Here is an 18404-nt window from a genome sequence, read left to right on the forward strand (position 1 = left end):
TTTTGAACTTACAAATTCCATGGGTATATCTATTGTTACAAGTCCTTTCCTTGAAATTCGGTAACAACATTTTTTACCTCTTCACCTTGAAGGAAAACCATCATTTGAGAAACTTATATCTTCATCAAAAGCTGCCATGCGGGAGCATCAGTGTTTCATGTACATGTCCTATCTCTTTTATCTACAATGTATGAATAACTGATTCTGGGGGGTATGGGATGTCCCTGCTTTGTGGACTGTCTCCATTATTTTCTGGGAAAACCTCTACTTCGATCGATCTATGAAGTCATAGAAATTATAAGTAAAACCCAAACCTAAACAAATACTTTATTGCACACATGAATTGACCATCACTTAAATCACAAGCACTATAAAGAAAAAAAAGCTAATGATATAGTCTTGTTACAGAAAGCATTCAGTGATATAAACCTGATTATAATTTAATATACATGTATAAGATTTTCTAAAATGAAGGCATGCAAATAATTCTTCATTTCTTTTTTTTAAATATATAAACAGGCCCTCAGAAAAAAAGTAACAATAAGTTTAAATTTCTTGGCTTTTGTGTTGTTCATCCATACAGGTGTTTTCACTTTGTAAATTTGCAGTCTAGCGTGGTGTGGTTGCGGCCCTATGTTCCCCCATGAGTGAACAAGAATAAGTGAAGTTAAGTGCAGTCTTAATGAATGAATCAGAATTTAATAACTTCTTTACAATTCAATGTTGGCACAAAGATTAACACTTCTTACAAATGAATGTGCATTCACACCATTCAACAACTTCAGTCTTCCAAACAAATAACATCAATAATGCATGGTTACAATTTTTCAAAGAGAAAAAAATCTTTGAAAAAATATAGTTGATTAAACCTGTTTTGAATGTGTTTATATATTCTAAACTGTGTAGATAAAAAAAATAATTGCACACTACAAAATACCGGGTAGAGGATGCATGGTCCCCTAATCTTGTGTTGTATTGGGTAAGTTATGTTGTCACAAGAAAAATTTGATGTCTAGAACACACATTTATCAAAATACAATTACATTTAAAAAAAAAAACATTATAACATCAAAGAATCTGAGAGTCAGTCTGTACAGTTTATCGAAAGTACATATACCTGATATTTTGTTATGAATTCATGTTATGAATGTATGTATAAAACAAACAGTGAAACCCGAGTTAGTACATGTATATCAAAGTTTTTCTATAGACTTTTTAGAACTTAATTGTATTCAAAATGTTTGCAATTGTATCAAACTCACATACAACAATAAATGTCCAAATATCGTCATGGAAAACTTGTCAAAATATTTAAATGATTCTAATGCAGCTATATGTACAAATATTCATTGGCACATATGTATTTTTATCACAAAGAACCTGAAGCATTGACATCACCACAGTGCTTTTCTTTAATATGGTTGTTCATGAAATGAATCAATATATGCATTCAGCAGTACTCTAATTGTACATGCATGGTATCTTAAAAATAATGTCTTCAACTCAAGAAAACATGTACTAATCTCCCTTTCTGCATGAATACATTACCATTATCTGAAACACAAGGTACAACAAATACAAAAATTTATTTTACTCTATTTTTACTCTATCTTGAGCAATATGTCTTTAGCATTTTAATCTACTTTCACTTTGTTTTTATGAGAATCTCCCACTTTCACTTTGTCATTCAACACAAAACTCTATCTCCTTTCAATTCGTTTTTGGGAGTAGATGACATATAAAAACAGCCACACATCCACTGCCTGATTGTTCATGATCTTGGTAAAGTTTTCGCCTTCATTGGGGATTCTCCCCACTAGGTCAGTCATCCAGCCTGGGTAGGTCAGGTCAAGGTCATATTGAGGAGCTGATAAATATCCAATCATCGTGTCTCTTAGGCTGAGGATAGAAAGACAAAACAGGATAATTATTAATATTTCCAATTAGTATGGAGAATATTGACTTCGTAGCAGTATATTTATTAACATTTTATCAAATTTCAAAAAGAAATCAAAATTGACTGTTCAAGATAGTAAGATATCAATATTTTCAATATATATTTTTAAAAAATGGGCAAGTTTTTCTGTACTTTTAACATTTCATCAATTACCTGAGCTTGGTCATGTCTAAATCATCATCATCCGTTCCTTTAGGGACTGTGATGGTCAACATGATACACTCAAACAGGGTTTCCAGCAGGAGTTCTAGTCTCTCTATGGAGAGTTCCTCACAGAATGAGGTGATGACGTCACGCTGGTCTGGGAGGAGGTCCACCCTCAACTCACCCGACACACCCTCAAAGGCATCCTAGAATAGAGAAAAACAATCCATATTTTAATTCAAAATGGAAATGATCTTGATTGATTTTTCTTTCTGATCAAAATACTTGAATGTGTTTAAACTTCCTTAGTTAGTAAATAACAAATGTATACGGTCTAACTGAAAATTATTTAACTGAGTATTTCTGAATCAGAACTGTTCTCATTTAAATTACCTCCTTATGTGAGGCTTGTCTTTTGGTTTTCTCCATTGCTAAAGTCATCCAGAGTGACTGAGCATGCTTACACACACAGGAGGACCTTGCCTAGAAAACAAATGTTAACAATACATTTTGTACACACCTAGTTAACTTAAACATTATAATAATAATTAGGGGTGTCAAAATATTAAAATAAATTGGGAAATTGAAATAAATTGGAAATGGGAAATTGTAAACACACACTATCCACGCCTCCGATGAAAATGTTAAATACTGTTTGTTCAACTATCACAGCTATGCACATATTGTGTGTTCCTGAGCATTTGAAATTCCTAGAGTTTATAAATTTAATTGATACAAGCCAATTAAATAACTTTCATAGTCCAGTGTAGCGTTGCATAATTTACTATATGTACAATAACAAAAAAAGTCAGTGATTGAGAAATAATAATTGCGGTATGTAATTACTGTATTTTCCATATGTACAATGTTGAAAATTATTAATTTAATTTATATACTGTGACTGTGGGCTCTTATTCGGCTGAGGATGTACACTATACAGTTGCATAGTTTGAGGAAGGACCCTTTTTCAGTTTTGACGCGAGAATTTCATTATCACCCCTTTACTTGCATTTATTTAATATTCGAATGTCGTTTCATTATTCGATCGTCGGTCCATTCGACTGACAGTCGAATAGTTGACTATTTGTTGACATTCCTAATAATAGTACATGCATGTCCTTCTAATAATTTTCACATGACGTTAAGGTCATACATGTAAACAAGAAAGCATGAAATCCTTTGAGTTAAAACTTTACACAATTAAGTCAAAAATCATTGACATACTGTAAAATCACATATTTTCGTGGTGTCAAATTTTTGTGGTTTGAGGAAAAACTCTTGGTTCGTGGGGATTTGATTTCGTGGATGTAGAATTGTTCAGTGGTAATGTTTGTCACATTTTACATTTCGTGATGGACATGAATTTGTGGGTCTCTTCACAACACGAAAATTAACCCCCCACGAAAATTTGTGTTTTCACAGTAATTAATATACATCTGAATGAAAACCAACCTTTTGACTGGGGAATGGATTTTCCATTTTAAGTGTCTGGGTCATGAACTTCTCCAAGGACATGTTAGCATCACCCCCTACTGATTTCAGGAAGCTGATGGTAATGTCAAGTTTATCAAGTGTCTGACAGAGGTCAGGGTAAGCTCTGATCTCTTCACTGATCTGATTGGCTACTGCAGGGGTCAAAGGTTCCTATGAATAAAATCAAAAGTAAGATCTAAAATATTAAAGAAAGGGGAAAAATCAAATTAATTTAAACAATTTCATTCAGCATTAAATTTCTTATCTATAAACAGATATAGCTTGTAATTATAATTTTCAGCTATAAGAAAATTAGGTAAAGAGTGTTTTTAAATTAGAAGGAAATTATTCCTTAAATTTGATGAAAGCTTTTGACAGACCTGCTTGATTTTCTGTCTAAGATGTCTAAACACCACTGCATTAGTTGTCTCTGATCTGTATGTCATCAACTCAAACTGCAAGATGCATAAAGCATAGCTCAAGATTGATAAATGTACAGTAAAACTCGGTTATAACAGAGTCACTGGGACCTATGAAAAAATTATTTTGCTATATCTGTAATTTGTTAAGGGATTTGTTAAATTTATTTAGCTGTGGATCCAAGATAACAATGCTTTATCCATGAATTCATAATATCCATGTTCATACTAAACAAGTTTTACTGTAAATTGATTACATTTTCATTCAATAAACTTTATATTGTATGCATGGAATATCTACATGTAAAAAATCTTTAACTGATTCTCAACAGTAAAGCACTCCCTGCGTACATGACCATGTATATACCTCATAAACAGGCATATCTATGACTGACTTGGAGAACAGGAATCGGTCCATCAGCTGGCGCTCCAGGTCCCCAAAGTTGTAATCTATCTTGGTTCCCTTGCCAACCTGGAAGGTGTAGTGACAGTTGGCCAGGACCATGGGGAGGATGTCCCGGTCAGGGTGGTAGCTGATTAGGTGGGGGGACGTTATGTCATTCACCGTGACCTTGGGAAGCTGTGTGTACCTACGAAAGTATGTTTTATTAATTATGATTATTAAAGCCATCATTTGCAATGTAAATGGACCAATTATCAAAGAGAGTGAAATCAACTGAGCATTCAAATCAATGAATACATCATTTATAGTTTATTTACAAAAAACATGGCAAAGCTATAGACTTACTGCATTTTCTTCTTCTTGCAGTATTCCTGGAGGAAGTTATTTTGTTTTTTAAGTAGAAAGTAGAGGAGGCCATAGGAGCAGAGTCCAGCGTCCCTGAAGGTGGGTAACAGAACTGATACAGGGTGGCTCTCAGTAATCATCTTCTGACAGTACTCCTTTGGGACCTTACCTAGTCCTTCCAGTGTGGGGAAAGCTGCAAGATTCATTATAATGTTAAAATTTTCAACTTTTTACGATAACTATCAGAATTACTGGACCTTTTAATTCTGAACTTTTATTTTCAAAGACAGATCTAGACATAAAAATTAACAAAAAGATTTTGCTACAAAGAACTCGAGAAGTCTGAATTTAATATTCACAATATCGAAAATTTATCAATTGCAACAGTGACTCAAGACCCAGCTTCAAATTATAGCCCTGAATTAAAGATAGTTCTAAAATAAATACGGCTCCATGAAACTTACTGAATGTTAGAAGTTGTTCACGTACACACTGCCAAGCCTCAATGAAGTCCCTGACCAAATTCTTAATCTCTTTTCCTCTGCCCTCTGAAGTTGGTATATGGTAAATTAACAACAAAGAACAACTAAACTCAATTTTATCTCTATAATTATATATGTATCATGAGATTTAAATAATATATCAAAATCTTTTTTTTGCATCATTAACTTGCAGTTCACCTTCAAACTTCCCATTATTCACATAGTATGCATTAATATACAGTTATGGAATAGGTATGAGGTAAATAAGCAAATTTTTGGTTCCCCGAGGGAGGAAACTATTTCTATGGTGGCGAATCTGTCGCGGAAAATAGTTTCCTTCTCAAGGGAAACCATTAATTTGTTAGCAAGAGAGAGTGGAAAGGAGGGAAAGAGGCAAGAGAGAGTGGCCAGGGGGAGAGAAGATAAAATTCATAAATAAAAACAATTTTAGAATATTTTGCCTAAGTTGAATATTTTTTCTTTTTTGAAGTTGCATCAAGTAAACAAGGCCAATGACTAAACTAGGGCTAATAGTAACGGGAACCGTTACAGATGTTCCCCAAACGCTCCCCACCTCCCTTTTGGTGACTTATTCCCTGTAAGCTTCATTAAATAAGACAAACGCGATACATTTAAGACTTTAACAAAGTTTTACCAGAAGTATTCAATTTCATCATTGCACGCATGCGCATTTGAATGCCTGTGCATAATGACCATATCATCTTGTCTACACTATTGATATATTTTAATATGCTAAATATTACAGCATTTAATCCAAAAATATGTTTTAACTAGTGTATTTGGAATTTTACTCATTTCACGTGCACGCACGTGCATGATGACCATTCCCTGTTGTGGGAGTCTGTAATATCTATCTATATTCTGAATCCCATCCTGTTAGGTTGAAAACCAAGGGAGTTATAGCCATTTAAAGTTTCAGCCAATCAGATTGCAGCGCACGTGCATGCGCGTGATTTGATGAAAATTATTATATATCATATTGTAGGATATCCTAAAGCATGCCTATGTTTTAAATTTCAAAGCATTTCGTCAAAAAACAGAGAAGATATTGAGATTTTTGTTTCAGCCAATCAGAGCAAAGCGCACGCACATCCGCGTGAGTTCGTGGTAATTTTACAGTGTCACATTATCTACACTATTAATATATCGTTATATAATGAGTTTCAAATCATTTCATTAAAAAATGTAAAAGTTATAGCTATATTAAGTATATCAGTCATTTCACTCATATCACGCGCACGCACGTGCAGTCGTATGCGCGCAAAATGACCTTCGTTCCGCACACCTACACTACACACCTATTAACCCTAAAAAGGTTTTAACTTAGTTGGGTGAACAGTTTCTGAGAACACTTCCGGACAAAAAAGTACCGGAGAACAAATAAGAAAAAAAAGAATAATAATAATAATAACTAGTGCTAATTGTAACGGGGACCGTTACAGATGTTCCCCAAACGCTCCCCAACTCCCTTTTGGTGCCATATTCCCTGTAAGCTTCATTAAATAGGACAAACGCTATGCATTTGAGACTTTAACAACGTTTACCCAGAAGTGAACCAAGTTCATTCAAATTTAAGCATTGTGCGCATGTGAATGTATGTGCGTATTGACCAAATCATCTTGTCTACACAATCTTTATATATTAATGTACTAAATATTAAAGTATTTAATCCAAAAGTATTGAATAATACGATCATTCAAGTGTACTTTTTATTTTACTCTTTTCACGTGCATGCACATGCATACATGAGCATGGTGACCATACCTTCTTGTAAAAGTTCATTACATCTATCTATGTTCTAAATCCCACCCCGTTTGGTTGCAAATCAAGGGAATTATAGCTGTTTAAAGTTTAAGCCAATCAGACTGCAGCGCACATACACGCACGTGTATGCATGTGCATGATGACTATACCTTCTCTTAGAAGTCCGTTATATCTATCTATGTTCCAAATCCCATCCTCTTTGGTTGAAAACCAAGGGAGTTATAGCCATTTATAGTTTCAGCCAATCATATTGCAGCGCACGTGGATGCACGTTTTTTCATGAGAATTGCTATATATCATGTTGTAGGATATCCTAATGCAGGGCTATGTTCAAAGTTTCAAAGGATTTTGTCAAAAAACAAGAAAGATATTGAGACTTTAGTTTCAGCCAATCAGAGCAAAGCGCACGTGCATGCGTGTTAGATCTTCCTATTTTGACCATGTCATATTGTCCATGCTACTAATATATCCTTATATTATGAGTTTCAAAGCATTTCATCAAAAACTAGAAAAGTTGCAGCTATATCTATTATATTTGTCATTTCACGTGTTGCACGTGCATGCTCTTGCAAGCACGTGCGCGCAAAATGACCTTGATTCCGCAAATCTACATAACATGTCTACTGACCCTATAAAGGTTTTACCTACATCGGACGAACAGTTTACAAGATCACTCCCGGACAAAAAAGTACCCAGGAAGAAGAAGAAGAAGAAGAAAAATAATAATAACTAGTGCTAATTGTAACGGGAACCGTTACAGATGTTCCCCAAACGCTCCCCAACTCACTTCTCGTGCCATATTCCCTGTAAGTTTCATTAAAGAAGGCAAAATCTATGCATTTAAGACGGCAACAACGTTTTCCCAAAAGTATACCAAGTATTTCAAATTTAAGCAATGCAGGCGTGCGCATGTGATTGCATGAGCGTAATGTCGATATCATCTTGTATACACTATTTTACTCATATGCACGTGCATGATGACCATACCTTCTTGTAGGAGTCCATTATGTCTGTCTATGTTCTTAATCCCATCCTGTTTGGTTGAAAAACAAGGGAGTTATAGCCATTTAAAGTTTAAGCCAATCAGATTGCAGCGCACGTGCATGCGCATGTTTCCATGACAATTATTTTATCATATTGTAGGACATCTTAAAGTATGCCTATGTTTTAAATTTCAAAGCATTTTGTAAAAAAACAGAAAAGATATTGAGATTTTTGTTTCAGCCAATCAGAGCAAAGCGCACGTGCACGCACGTGCATGCATGTAAATGGTGACCATACCATCTTGTAGGAGTCCTTTATGTCTATCTATGTTCTAAATCCCATGCTGTTTGGTTGAAAACCAAGGGAGTTATAGTCATTTAAAGTTTCAACCAATCAGATTGCAGCGCACGTGCATGCGCGTGATTTCATGAAAAATTTTATATATCATATTGTAGTACATCCTAATACATGTCTATGATATAAGTTTCAAAGCATTTCATCATAAAACAAAAAAGATATTAAGATTTCTGTTTCAGCCAATCAGAGCAAAGTGCACGTGCATGCGCGTGAGTTCATGCAAATTTGACCATGTCATCTTATGTACACAACTTATATATCTTTATATAATGACTATCAAAACATTTTATCAAAAAATATAAAAGTTACAACCATATTAAATATATCAGTCAGTTTACTCATTGCACGCGCCCGCACGTGCATGCGAATGCGCGCAAAATGACCTTCGTTCGGCACATCTACACAACATGCCTACTAACCCTAAAAAGGTTTTAACTTAGTTTGGTGAACAGTTTCTGAGAACACTTCCGGACAAAAAAGTACCGGAGAAGAAATAAGAAGAAAAAAGAATAATAATAATAACTAGTGCTAATTGTAACGGGAACCGTTACAGATGTTCCCCAAACGCTCCCCAACTCCCTTTTAGTTCCATATTCCCTGTAATATACTATATGTGAAAGCATTCAGTCCAAAAGTATTAAAAATCACTCGTTCAAGTGTATTTCTAATGTCATTCGTTCCAAATGCACGCACGTGCATGCACGTGCATGATGACCATACCTTCTTGTAGGAGTCCCTTATATTTATTTATGTTCTGAATCCCATCCTGTTTGGTTGAAAAACAAGGGAGTTATAGCCATTTCAAGTTTCAGCCAATCAGATTGCAGCACACGTGCATGCGCGTGATTTCATGATTATTTTTCTATATCGCATTGTAGGATATCCTAATGAATGATTATGTTTTAAATTTCAAAGCATTTCATCAAAAAACAAAGGAGATATAGTCATTTAAAGTTTCAGCCAATCAGATCGCAGCACACGTGCATGCGCGTAATTTCTTGATTTTTTTTTGTATAGCATATTGCAGGGCATCTTAATGTGTAACTTTGTTTCAAATTTCAAAGCATTTCGACGAAAAACAAAGGCGATATAGTCATTTAAAGTGTCAGCCAATCAGATTGCAGCACACGTGCATGCGCGTGATTTCATGAAATTTTTTCTATATCATATTGTAGGATATCCTAATCCATGACTATGTTTTAAATTTCAAACCATTTCGTCAAAAAACAGACAAGATACTGAGATTTTTGTTTTAGCCAATCAGAGCGAAGCACACGTGCATGCGCGTGAGTTCATGCTAATTTGACAGTGTCACATTATGTACACTATTAATATATCCTTATATAATGAGTTTCAAAGCATTTCATCGAAAAATGTTAAAGTTATGGCTATATTAAATATATTAGTCATTTCACTCATATCACGCGCACGCACGTGCAGGCGTATGCGCGCAAAATGACCTTCGTTCCGCACACCTACACTACACACCCATTAACCCTAAAAAGGTTTTAGGTCAGTTGGGTGAACAGTTTCTGAGAACACTCGCGGACAAAAAAGTACCGGAGAACAAATAAGAAAAAAAATAATAATAATAATAACTAGAAACGATCTCGTTGCTAGCAACGAGAGGTCTTCCGTCCGATTCAGGAAAAAAAAACTCGTATAATCGAGCTGAAAAGTGATTCAAAATTTTGGTCGCAAAGAGGATTGAACCCATGTCGCCTTTTTCTGTTTTATCCCCAACGCGCAAACCATAAAGCTTTAGGGAGTACTGCTCTAAATATACTTGTGTGTATACTTTTGCAACAGTACACCTGTCTAAGAATCATAAAAGGCGGGTCACTATTAATAATTTGCGCCAAACGCCACGAGTAAATATTCGCGCATTTTCATACATTTTATTTGCTAAAAACTCGACTCTGCAGAACCAGAGAAGGTTTTCTACAGGTCCATTCCCCATCACGGGGATGACCTTACCTGCACATTGGCACCATGTGTATTATCCGCGCAGCCTATTTATGAGAAAATGAAATGAATATTTTTTAGTGTTTAAGAAAACGTTGAACCTACGCTTGCCAAAGTTCTAAGAGATTCAAAGATATTTAATTTCTTCTTTATCAAATCAAGAAACTGATTATACGTTAAATCAGCAAAAAGGGGCCTTTACTTATGCCATGAATATCACAGAAAAAGATTCAAAATTTTGGTCGCAAAGAGGATTGAACCCATGTCGCCTTTTTCTGTTTTATCCCCAACGCGCAAACCATAAAGCTTTTGGGAGTACTGCTCTAAATATACTTGTGTGTATACTTTTGCAACAGTACACCTGTCTAAGAATCATAAAAGGCGGGTCACTATTAATAATTTGCGCCAAACGCCACGAGTAAATATTCGCGCATTTTCTTTGAACTTATCTAATAAATTGGTGTGATAGCTGCAATGAAATAAAATAAATAAAACGTTCTTATCGCCTTTATTTTATTTCGACGTTTAAAAAGTCTTTGTACACATTACATATATCGTATCTAGCCCAGTTACACTTAAGTAGTGAAACGGAAATTAAGTGTTAAGATCGACACTGAATTGCAACGAACTACGACGTGAAAGTCCAAGTAGTTTTGTTTACATTTCATGCATTCGTATGTCAGAATGGTTTAATCAAACGCTCAGCTGCCTCCATAAACCCCAATTGCGAAATGGCGGAATTGACAAAGACAGCCGCCATCTGGGGCCCGCTTCAGATTTTCAAATATTAATATCTAGAATTCAGATAAGCCAATTTTCAAACAACTTAGATAGTAATAATCTAATTGTTAAGATGAATACTTTTGATCAATAATGTATAACAAAGAATTGATCATTAGAGAGTTATAGATAAAAGACTTTTGGCCCCTCTTAGCCCCTAATTTGAAGGGTCAGCCCTATTTTTTTTTATATCAAATGAAAGGTCTTGCGATATTGAATATTTTGTCTTCAATGTGTTTTAACAAATTATGAACAGGAGTGAAGATATGAGACAAAATGCGTCAAATTTTGTGAGATATTTCTGAGACATTTTTTCGGCCCTACCGAACTCAGGTACCTTTTGCGCTAGAAAGATTTGGAGACCCAATTACAACTCACCAAACCTTTCTCTATTTTCCCTGAAAATCTCAAGTCCATATTTTAAGTCGTTTCGGAGGAGTTTCCCGGACAAGCCGACCCTCTGAAAATCAGAAAATCGTCCATATCTCACGACCAGAAGTGAGATAATCAAAAAGGAAAAAAACCTATCAAGATCAATTAAATATCTTTCAGATCTGAAAGTTTGGTAGAAATCGGACTAGCCATCTCTGAGAAATCGCTTGCACAAAATCGGTTGGAAGAATAATATTAAAACTATACTCAATGCAACGTAATTGCGATGTAGCAATCTAAAGAATTTTCCGCAACTCCTCCTGTACAACTGAATAAAATTTAGTGATACTTTCACAGAATCTTTATTACATTATGCCATTTTTGCACCTCCTATTGACTTTTTGATCTGACATTTATTCCCTGTCTCCGAGTGCAAAACATGGACATTGCCATCAGAACCATATGGGAGGCGCGGGAGTATCAATTAGTGAGTTCATCGCTCAGAAGTACCTATAATTTTAGTACATGTACGAGAAATGTATTTGAGTACTCATGAGAACTAATAAATTGTAATAAATTGTAGAATGGCTCCTAACTAGAGAAAAAAATTATCACTTTTATTTTTTTTTACTTCAGCTTTTAGGTCATGTGGATGATTTTCAACAATATGAATTGCAACACAATAATTGACACGTACATGCATGCATATGGTCAAAGAAAAACTAATAAATTCAGATATTTCGAATTGAGACTTGATTCGAAAAGTGCAGAGAAAGTTGTTATCTTTTATATTTCATTTGTTTGAGTGCATCTTTAACGATTTTAAAAAATCAATCAAAACTCACTCCGTACAGCTAGTGATGGATACATAACCAGGATAATTTTGGATTTGTTCATTACAATTCCAGCAAGCTCTTGGCATTTTTCGCAATTCAAGTCAATCAAACAGCCAATTTGTCAAGATGAAAAATAGAATACCGGTATTTATTTGTACCAAGTACTAATACACTATAGTTAATTGCTTTTCGAGCGATGAATTTTAAAACACATTTGGTCTATTAAAGGCGATGGTATTAAGCTATACCAGTATTCTAATTGTTTTCCTCTCAAACTTTCGTTTGCAATGAAAGCTAAAAGAAATTAACAACAACAACAACACTGTTTGTATGTCATCAGACCAAAAAATGCATTAGTGACGAAAATTTAAAGATTTAAAAAAAAACAAAAACAAACTAAATTAAGTGTGGTAAGGGACGGATTATGTTCTTATTTGAGTTCAAAATGGGATAGGTTAGAATTTACTTTCACTTCCTTTTGTTTTCTTTGAAACTAGTGCTAAATTATTACAATGTTTATGCGAAGGCCAAACAAGGACAATTTTCTCTCATCCCGATGAAATTTCGTCAAATTTTAGATACCTTTCTCATTTTGGCATCTACCGTAACATCAGCCTCCTTCCAAGCCAGGGGTCCTGAAGTCAACACGTTACCGTTAGACCCCTGTCATATTTCATTTAATATCCGTGGGCTTGCTGTCTCGATTGAGAAGCACCAATCAATCAAATTAAAGTTGTTTATCATAGAATATTATATTTTCATGTAAATTAGTTGAATCGAATTAGTCGAGAAACATTTGTTAAAAAAACACTATTACCCGCTGAATAATGAAGCCAACAGTCAACAGTGCTTGACTACGGTGAAACATCCAAAAAAATTGCGACTGCACAGAATTAATGCGTGCACGGTTCACTGTTATATGTGTTTGTATAAAACATTCAGTATAATAATTATAATAAATATTGCATGTAGTTGTTGACAATGGTTTCTTGGGATGAAAATTGTCAGACGTTCCACGAACTACACACAATATTTATATAATTTCTTTATATGATTGGTTGAGAAATAAGAAAAACAATCAAGTTTTGCAAATATTCCGAAAGACGTCGCTAGAGTCAGCCAACTGATATTGAATATGCCAGGGGTTGTGCCAGGAATATGCAATGTGTTGACTTAGGACCCCTGGCTTGCGAGGATGTAACATAAGGAGTTTCTGTAAGTTTCTGACATAGATCTAGATCTAGGACAGATCGCATGACTTCATTAATGATATATCACATGTCATTCATTTTTTAAAAAATGAATTTTCCCCAAATACGTGTCTCCATATCTAAAATTAAAGGGGTTTATGACACGAGTTTTTAATAAACAGGGCTTTCGCGGGTGGTTTTTATAAAACCTTATGATGTTCATGTAAAAAAATTAATTATTTTGGCATTTCGTGCCGGCTTTTTTTGTAATAGTTTACATTGGAGCTGAATTGCTAGTACAAGTTTCTGGAATCTGAAGCCGTGCATAGGCAGGTTTCAGATGGGATTGTTTTGTATGGGTTGTTGATATTTAAAAGAGGTTAGTCTGAGTACGACCAATTCTTAAACAGAAGCAGGTTACTAATAGATAAGTTGATGTTACCGGGATTTCAACAAGTTTGTATTTAAAAAAATATCTTATTTTATGGTCGTTTTGATTTTTGTTAGCAAATATAACATTACTGTTTTTTATATTTCCTACCATCTATAAAGCATTAGTTTTATGCTTAATTTATTTCAAAGAGCCTGTGACGGGCATGACCGGGCAACATAGAATATTTATTGGGAATAAATGATTGAGCATAAGAATAATAGATAATCATTAACCTACCATTTGAGATCCTTTTGATTCCTTCAGCTCTCTGTAGCATGCTCAGCGTAAAGTCTTTAATAAATTTAATCTTCTTGACATTTTGAACTGACTATATTAGATATTGTTAATTTCATTTTATTTTGTGAAATTTTGCCTCCTTGGTTGCTAGATTTTTTCATTACTGTATGAAGATAAGTGACAATGATTTTTCTTTAAAATTTAAAATCAGTTTGGTTAATATTCTTGCAAATGATTAATAACTATTTTAATCTGTTAGCCCTTTTTTGGTAATCCACAGGTCTTCGATTTAGAAGTCAATCATTTTGCTGTAATCAACTCCTACCATATTTTAGTCAAAAAACTTCCAGAAAATTCTTTGATTTTGGTGGTCAATAATTGAGGAGTTTAACAACCTACTAAAAAAATTTTTAATTAACAAATATACCTTTAAAGTGTTTTTCAATTCACTAAATTTTTAATTGAATTACATGTACGTCAATTAGGTATACAACATCAAATCTTATTTCCGTCCTGTTATAAATAAATATTATACTTTCATTAAACCGTGGGCATTTCCCTCCATATCCTTAATGGGAAAGTGTTTCCTAATTTTCGAATTTTTTAATTGAATTATACTGATTAAGTATAACACATCAAATACTTTATTTCCTTTCTGTTATTGCTTCTTTTCTATTCTCTTTTTTTTTTGTTCTGAAAATTTTTGAATGGAAGACAATGCATTAAAAAATTTGCATTGCATCAACACAAATTTACAGAGGACCATTACCAATTTGGTTTCATTTATAAAGATAAAAATAGATAAAATTTAAAAAAAAAACCCACATTTATACACAAGAAAACGATACAACGATATATAGTTATCAGCAGTATAACTCTCTAAGTACTGACAGTTGTTCATCTTTTTTATCTTAATATTTCCCGATTTGGCAAGGGTTGAAATGACACCACAGTGTATTCGTACTTTGTATCAATGGAGCTCTGAAAATATAGTTATCATAGATGCAAGTCTTATTGTAGTTATTGAAAACAGGGCAAATACAATATTCGGTATTTTTGGTCTAATGTTTTTTTTTGCAACAAAGACACATTTTGAATTTCCCTTCACTATCATTGATGAATTGAAAAATTCATTTGTGCAATAGCTAAGGATTGGCCCTCTAGTCTGTTAATATTCTTTTTTTGGAGAGCTACAGTTATGCAGCTAGCTCAAGTCTGAAAAAAAAGCAAAAAAAAACTCATGCAATCTTCGCCAACACCCAGGAGAGAAGAGTCCTTAAAAAAAGTTTTCTTTTAGTGTGTGTAGTACTTAAAATTTAATGTTTTATTTTCACTCATACTTACGTACTTATTTCTCCAGGATTTTTTTTCTGTAATAATGCGAGGGTTCTGATGTTACCGTCTTTTCAGATTTACTCTCTTCAATTTTTTCCCAGATGCCAAAGGCATCAATCGTAATGTATGATACATCATGTAATTGCTATACGTTACTAAAGAAATGTTTAGAATATGATAATGAATTTAAAAAAAATTACGCGACACCTTTTACCAAATGAAGTAACCTTAACTATTGACAACTCACTTTGTTCAAAATAGGAATATCTATAGAATTAAACAAAACCAGAGAGATTAGCTATACATGTAACAAGCTGGGGGGTTGCCATATTTAATGTTTATACCTCATAGACATGAAAAAAATTTTTTCCCCAAAAACAATGCTTTCCAATGGATGATTAGAATCATCCATGTGGCTTTATTAATCATAAAAGGGATTTTTTTTTAAAAGCATTAGGTGTAGCCGTAACTTACCTTTTATAGTTATTTTAACCAATTAAATACAAAAGACCAAACCCAAAACCCTTCCCCTTGAACGTATTAGAAGCAAAGCAAGAGTAAATTCCAAATTGTTGGTATGGAGGTTGTTCATCATCAAAGAAGACCTGTTACTGTTGGGGTATTTTATTGTCTTCTCTTTTGTTGATAGATAGAAATGCCCATCTTTTACTGGGGAAGGATTACCGTCAAAACACATTCCAGTTTTAAATCGTCACCGGCGAAGTACATTTCTTTGAACGGCACAAGATCAATTACTGGAGCTCCTGGTTCATCTTCAAAATAAAGATTCAATTATAAAGTAAGGTAAATATACTTATATACCAGCATTACTGGCCTTGTCAGCATTATATCAAAAGAAGTCTACCAAAGCTGTTGCATTACATGTGCCTACTACAATTGAATATTAAAGTTACAAAGCCGAGAATGGATTAAAAAAAAGTATGCGTTCGCATAAGAAAAGAAAAAAGAACACAGGTTAAAAAGAGCAATGAATTTTTGCGTAAAATATGCAACAGCAACCTAAAGGCGGGTGGACAAGAATTATAATTATATTCGAACTTTCCTTAAAAAAAATGCAGGTGAAATTGAGAATGTAATATTTTATTATTATCAAGGGTAAATATTGATCAGTTTGGTACACTTACAAAGAACTGAGATTCTTTTGAGATCTTCCGGTCCTGGCTCCTGTGTAAGATTATTTTGTGAGGAACAAAGAAATTTCATTCCGTTGTCCTTTCTGGAAACTTTGTATTCAGTGAAGGTTTAAAAATGTAGTACAGTTCTTTGTTTTGTTGTTCAGTAAATTTGAAGTGAACACGATTTCTGAAATATTTGTTCTCTCCGGGATTTCCAAATCTTGATGTTTCCCGCCGGATTTCCAACATCAAACACAATTAATTTACGACTGATTTCCCCCAACTGATCCTGATGTTCCAAAAAAAATCTACCGGGTTTTATAGCTTCAGCTACTTAGATTAAATTAGAATGTATCTTTAAACACGAATAAAAAAGGGTTTTAAAAGAAAAAAAATGACTTGAGGGGAAAGTCAAAGTACATATATAATATCAAAAATATTTCAAAATTACAAATATATAGTCTGATTAAAAAAGTTTTAACGAGAGAGAGAGAGAGAGAGAGAGAGAGAGAGAGAGAGAGAGAGAGAGAGAGAATGAACAAGGCATACATTGACCAGATTGTAACAACTCTAAGTATTCAGATGATAGAGGTATGTTTAAACAACAAGTTGCCTTGTATCCTAAAATTTTATGCATTGATTTCATATTTTACAATTGGATTCAATTTTGTTTATCTAATAGGCGAAAAAACCCTCAAAATTTACTAAAGATGAGCTTTTCCTCCATTCATCTCTAAGGTCGATAGCGTCAAAATACTCTATCCAGCATTGGTACAATCCTTCGTCACCGCAGACAACATCGTGTATTACCAATGTGGCACTGGAGTATACATTAGTATTTAATGTTACAAGTTTTGTTCTATTTCCAAGATCAGAAACCATGTCAGGGTGAATATAGGGTTCTTGTCCGCCAAGAGGAGAAAACACCGCAACATCTTCAAAACTATTGTTTATTTGTTTTTGCCATTTAATCTCTCCATCTGATATACTTTCTCCATGTTCCACTGAATAATTGCAGCTCAGAACAAGGCTGGTTACACTTCTAAATTTTACCTTAAGTTCAGGTGAAGTCGATATGGTGAGTAAGGTTACACCTATAAAAAAATTATTTGCTTTTCAAAAGTGTAAATTTAATATGTGTATTATAATTATTTAGAATGCAGAAATTGAGCATATATCGACTTTTTAATTTTTACTAAGTAGTCTCAAATTCATAAAAATAGTACTGTCATTTTGAAATGAAGCATATGGAGATAAATAACAGTATTGAAGATCATAAATCCATAAAACAATACAAAAAAGGAGCAGAGAAAACAAGGAGCTCTAAAACTTCAGAATTTGGATCAGGTGCCATGGAGGCTACTCCTACAAGTAAGAGCCTCGGTTAACGTCCCTACGCTCCTTAGATACCTCGGCGCCAAGTCAAAAGTATCTCGCCGTGAACCTCTAGCATGCTGGAGTACCATGGAGGCGTGAGCATCCCCTGCCGGCCGGTCACACACGCCTTGTGCTATTGATATCAGCGTCTTGTTTAAAGTCATCATTTCGTAAGTTCTATTGTCGATACAATGTCCTTATCAGCAAATAAATTAATCATTGAGTTAATTGCTGACTAACGTTTTTCATACTAATTTAAAGTCCATTACTGACGACGGATTTTCCCGTTATTTCCCGACCATGACAAGGAGTACATGGCGGGTTGACCGGTCGGCAGGGGATGCCCACTCCTCCATGGCATCTGATCCCATCTCTGATGTTTTGGAGGTCCGTA

General features: G+C 34.2%; 1 protein-coding gene across 1 annotated transcript; it reads right to left on the reverse strand.

Moving 5' to 3' along the window:
* Positions 1–319: 319 nt before the first annotated feature.
* LOC134267325 (E3 ubiquitin-protein ligase rnf213-alpha-like) lies at positions 320–18174 on the reverse strand. Its single transcript, XM_062749548.1, has 12 exons — positions 18078–18174; positions 17339–17727; positions 16643–16757; positions 16168–16270; positions 5206–5345; positions 4742–4934; positions 4361–4583; positions 3955–4029; positions 3554–3745; positions 2495–2584; positions 2111–2307; positions 320–1899 (listed from the first exon to the last, which is right to left on the reverse strand). Exons 1-12 carry the CDS (start codon positions 18172–18174, stop codon positions 1701–1703), a joined length of 2013 nt encoding a protein of 670 aa, XP_062605532.1. The 3' UTR covers positions 320–1700.
* Between the last annotated feature and the right edge of the window lie 230 nt (positions 18175–18404).

This window comes from Saccostrea cucullata, unplaced genomic scaffold (genome assembly GCF_032062105.1).
Source record: "Saccostrea cucullata isolate Sc308-1 unplaced genomic scaffold, CSIRO_AGI_Scuc_v1 ctg9170, whole genome shotgun sequence".
NCBI lineage: Eukaryota > Metazoa > Mollusca > Bivalvia > Ostreida > Ostreidae > Saccostrea > Saccostrea cuccullata.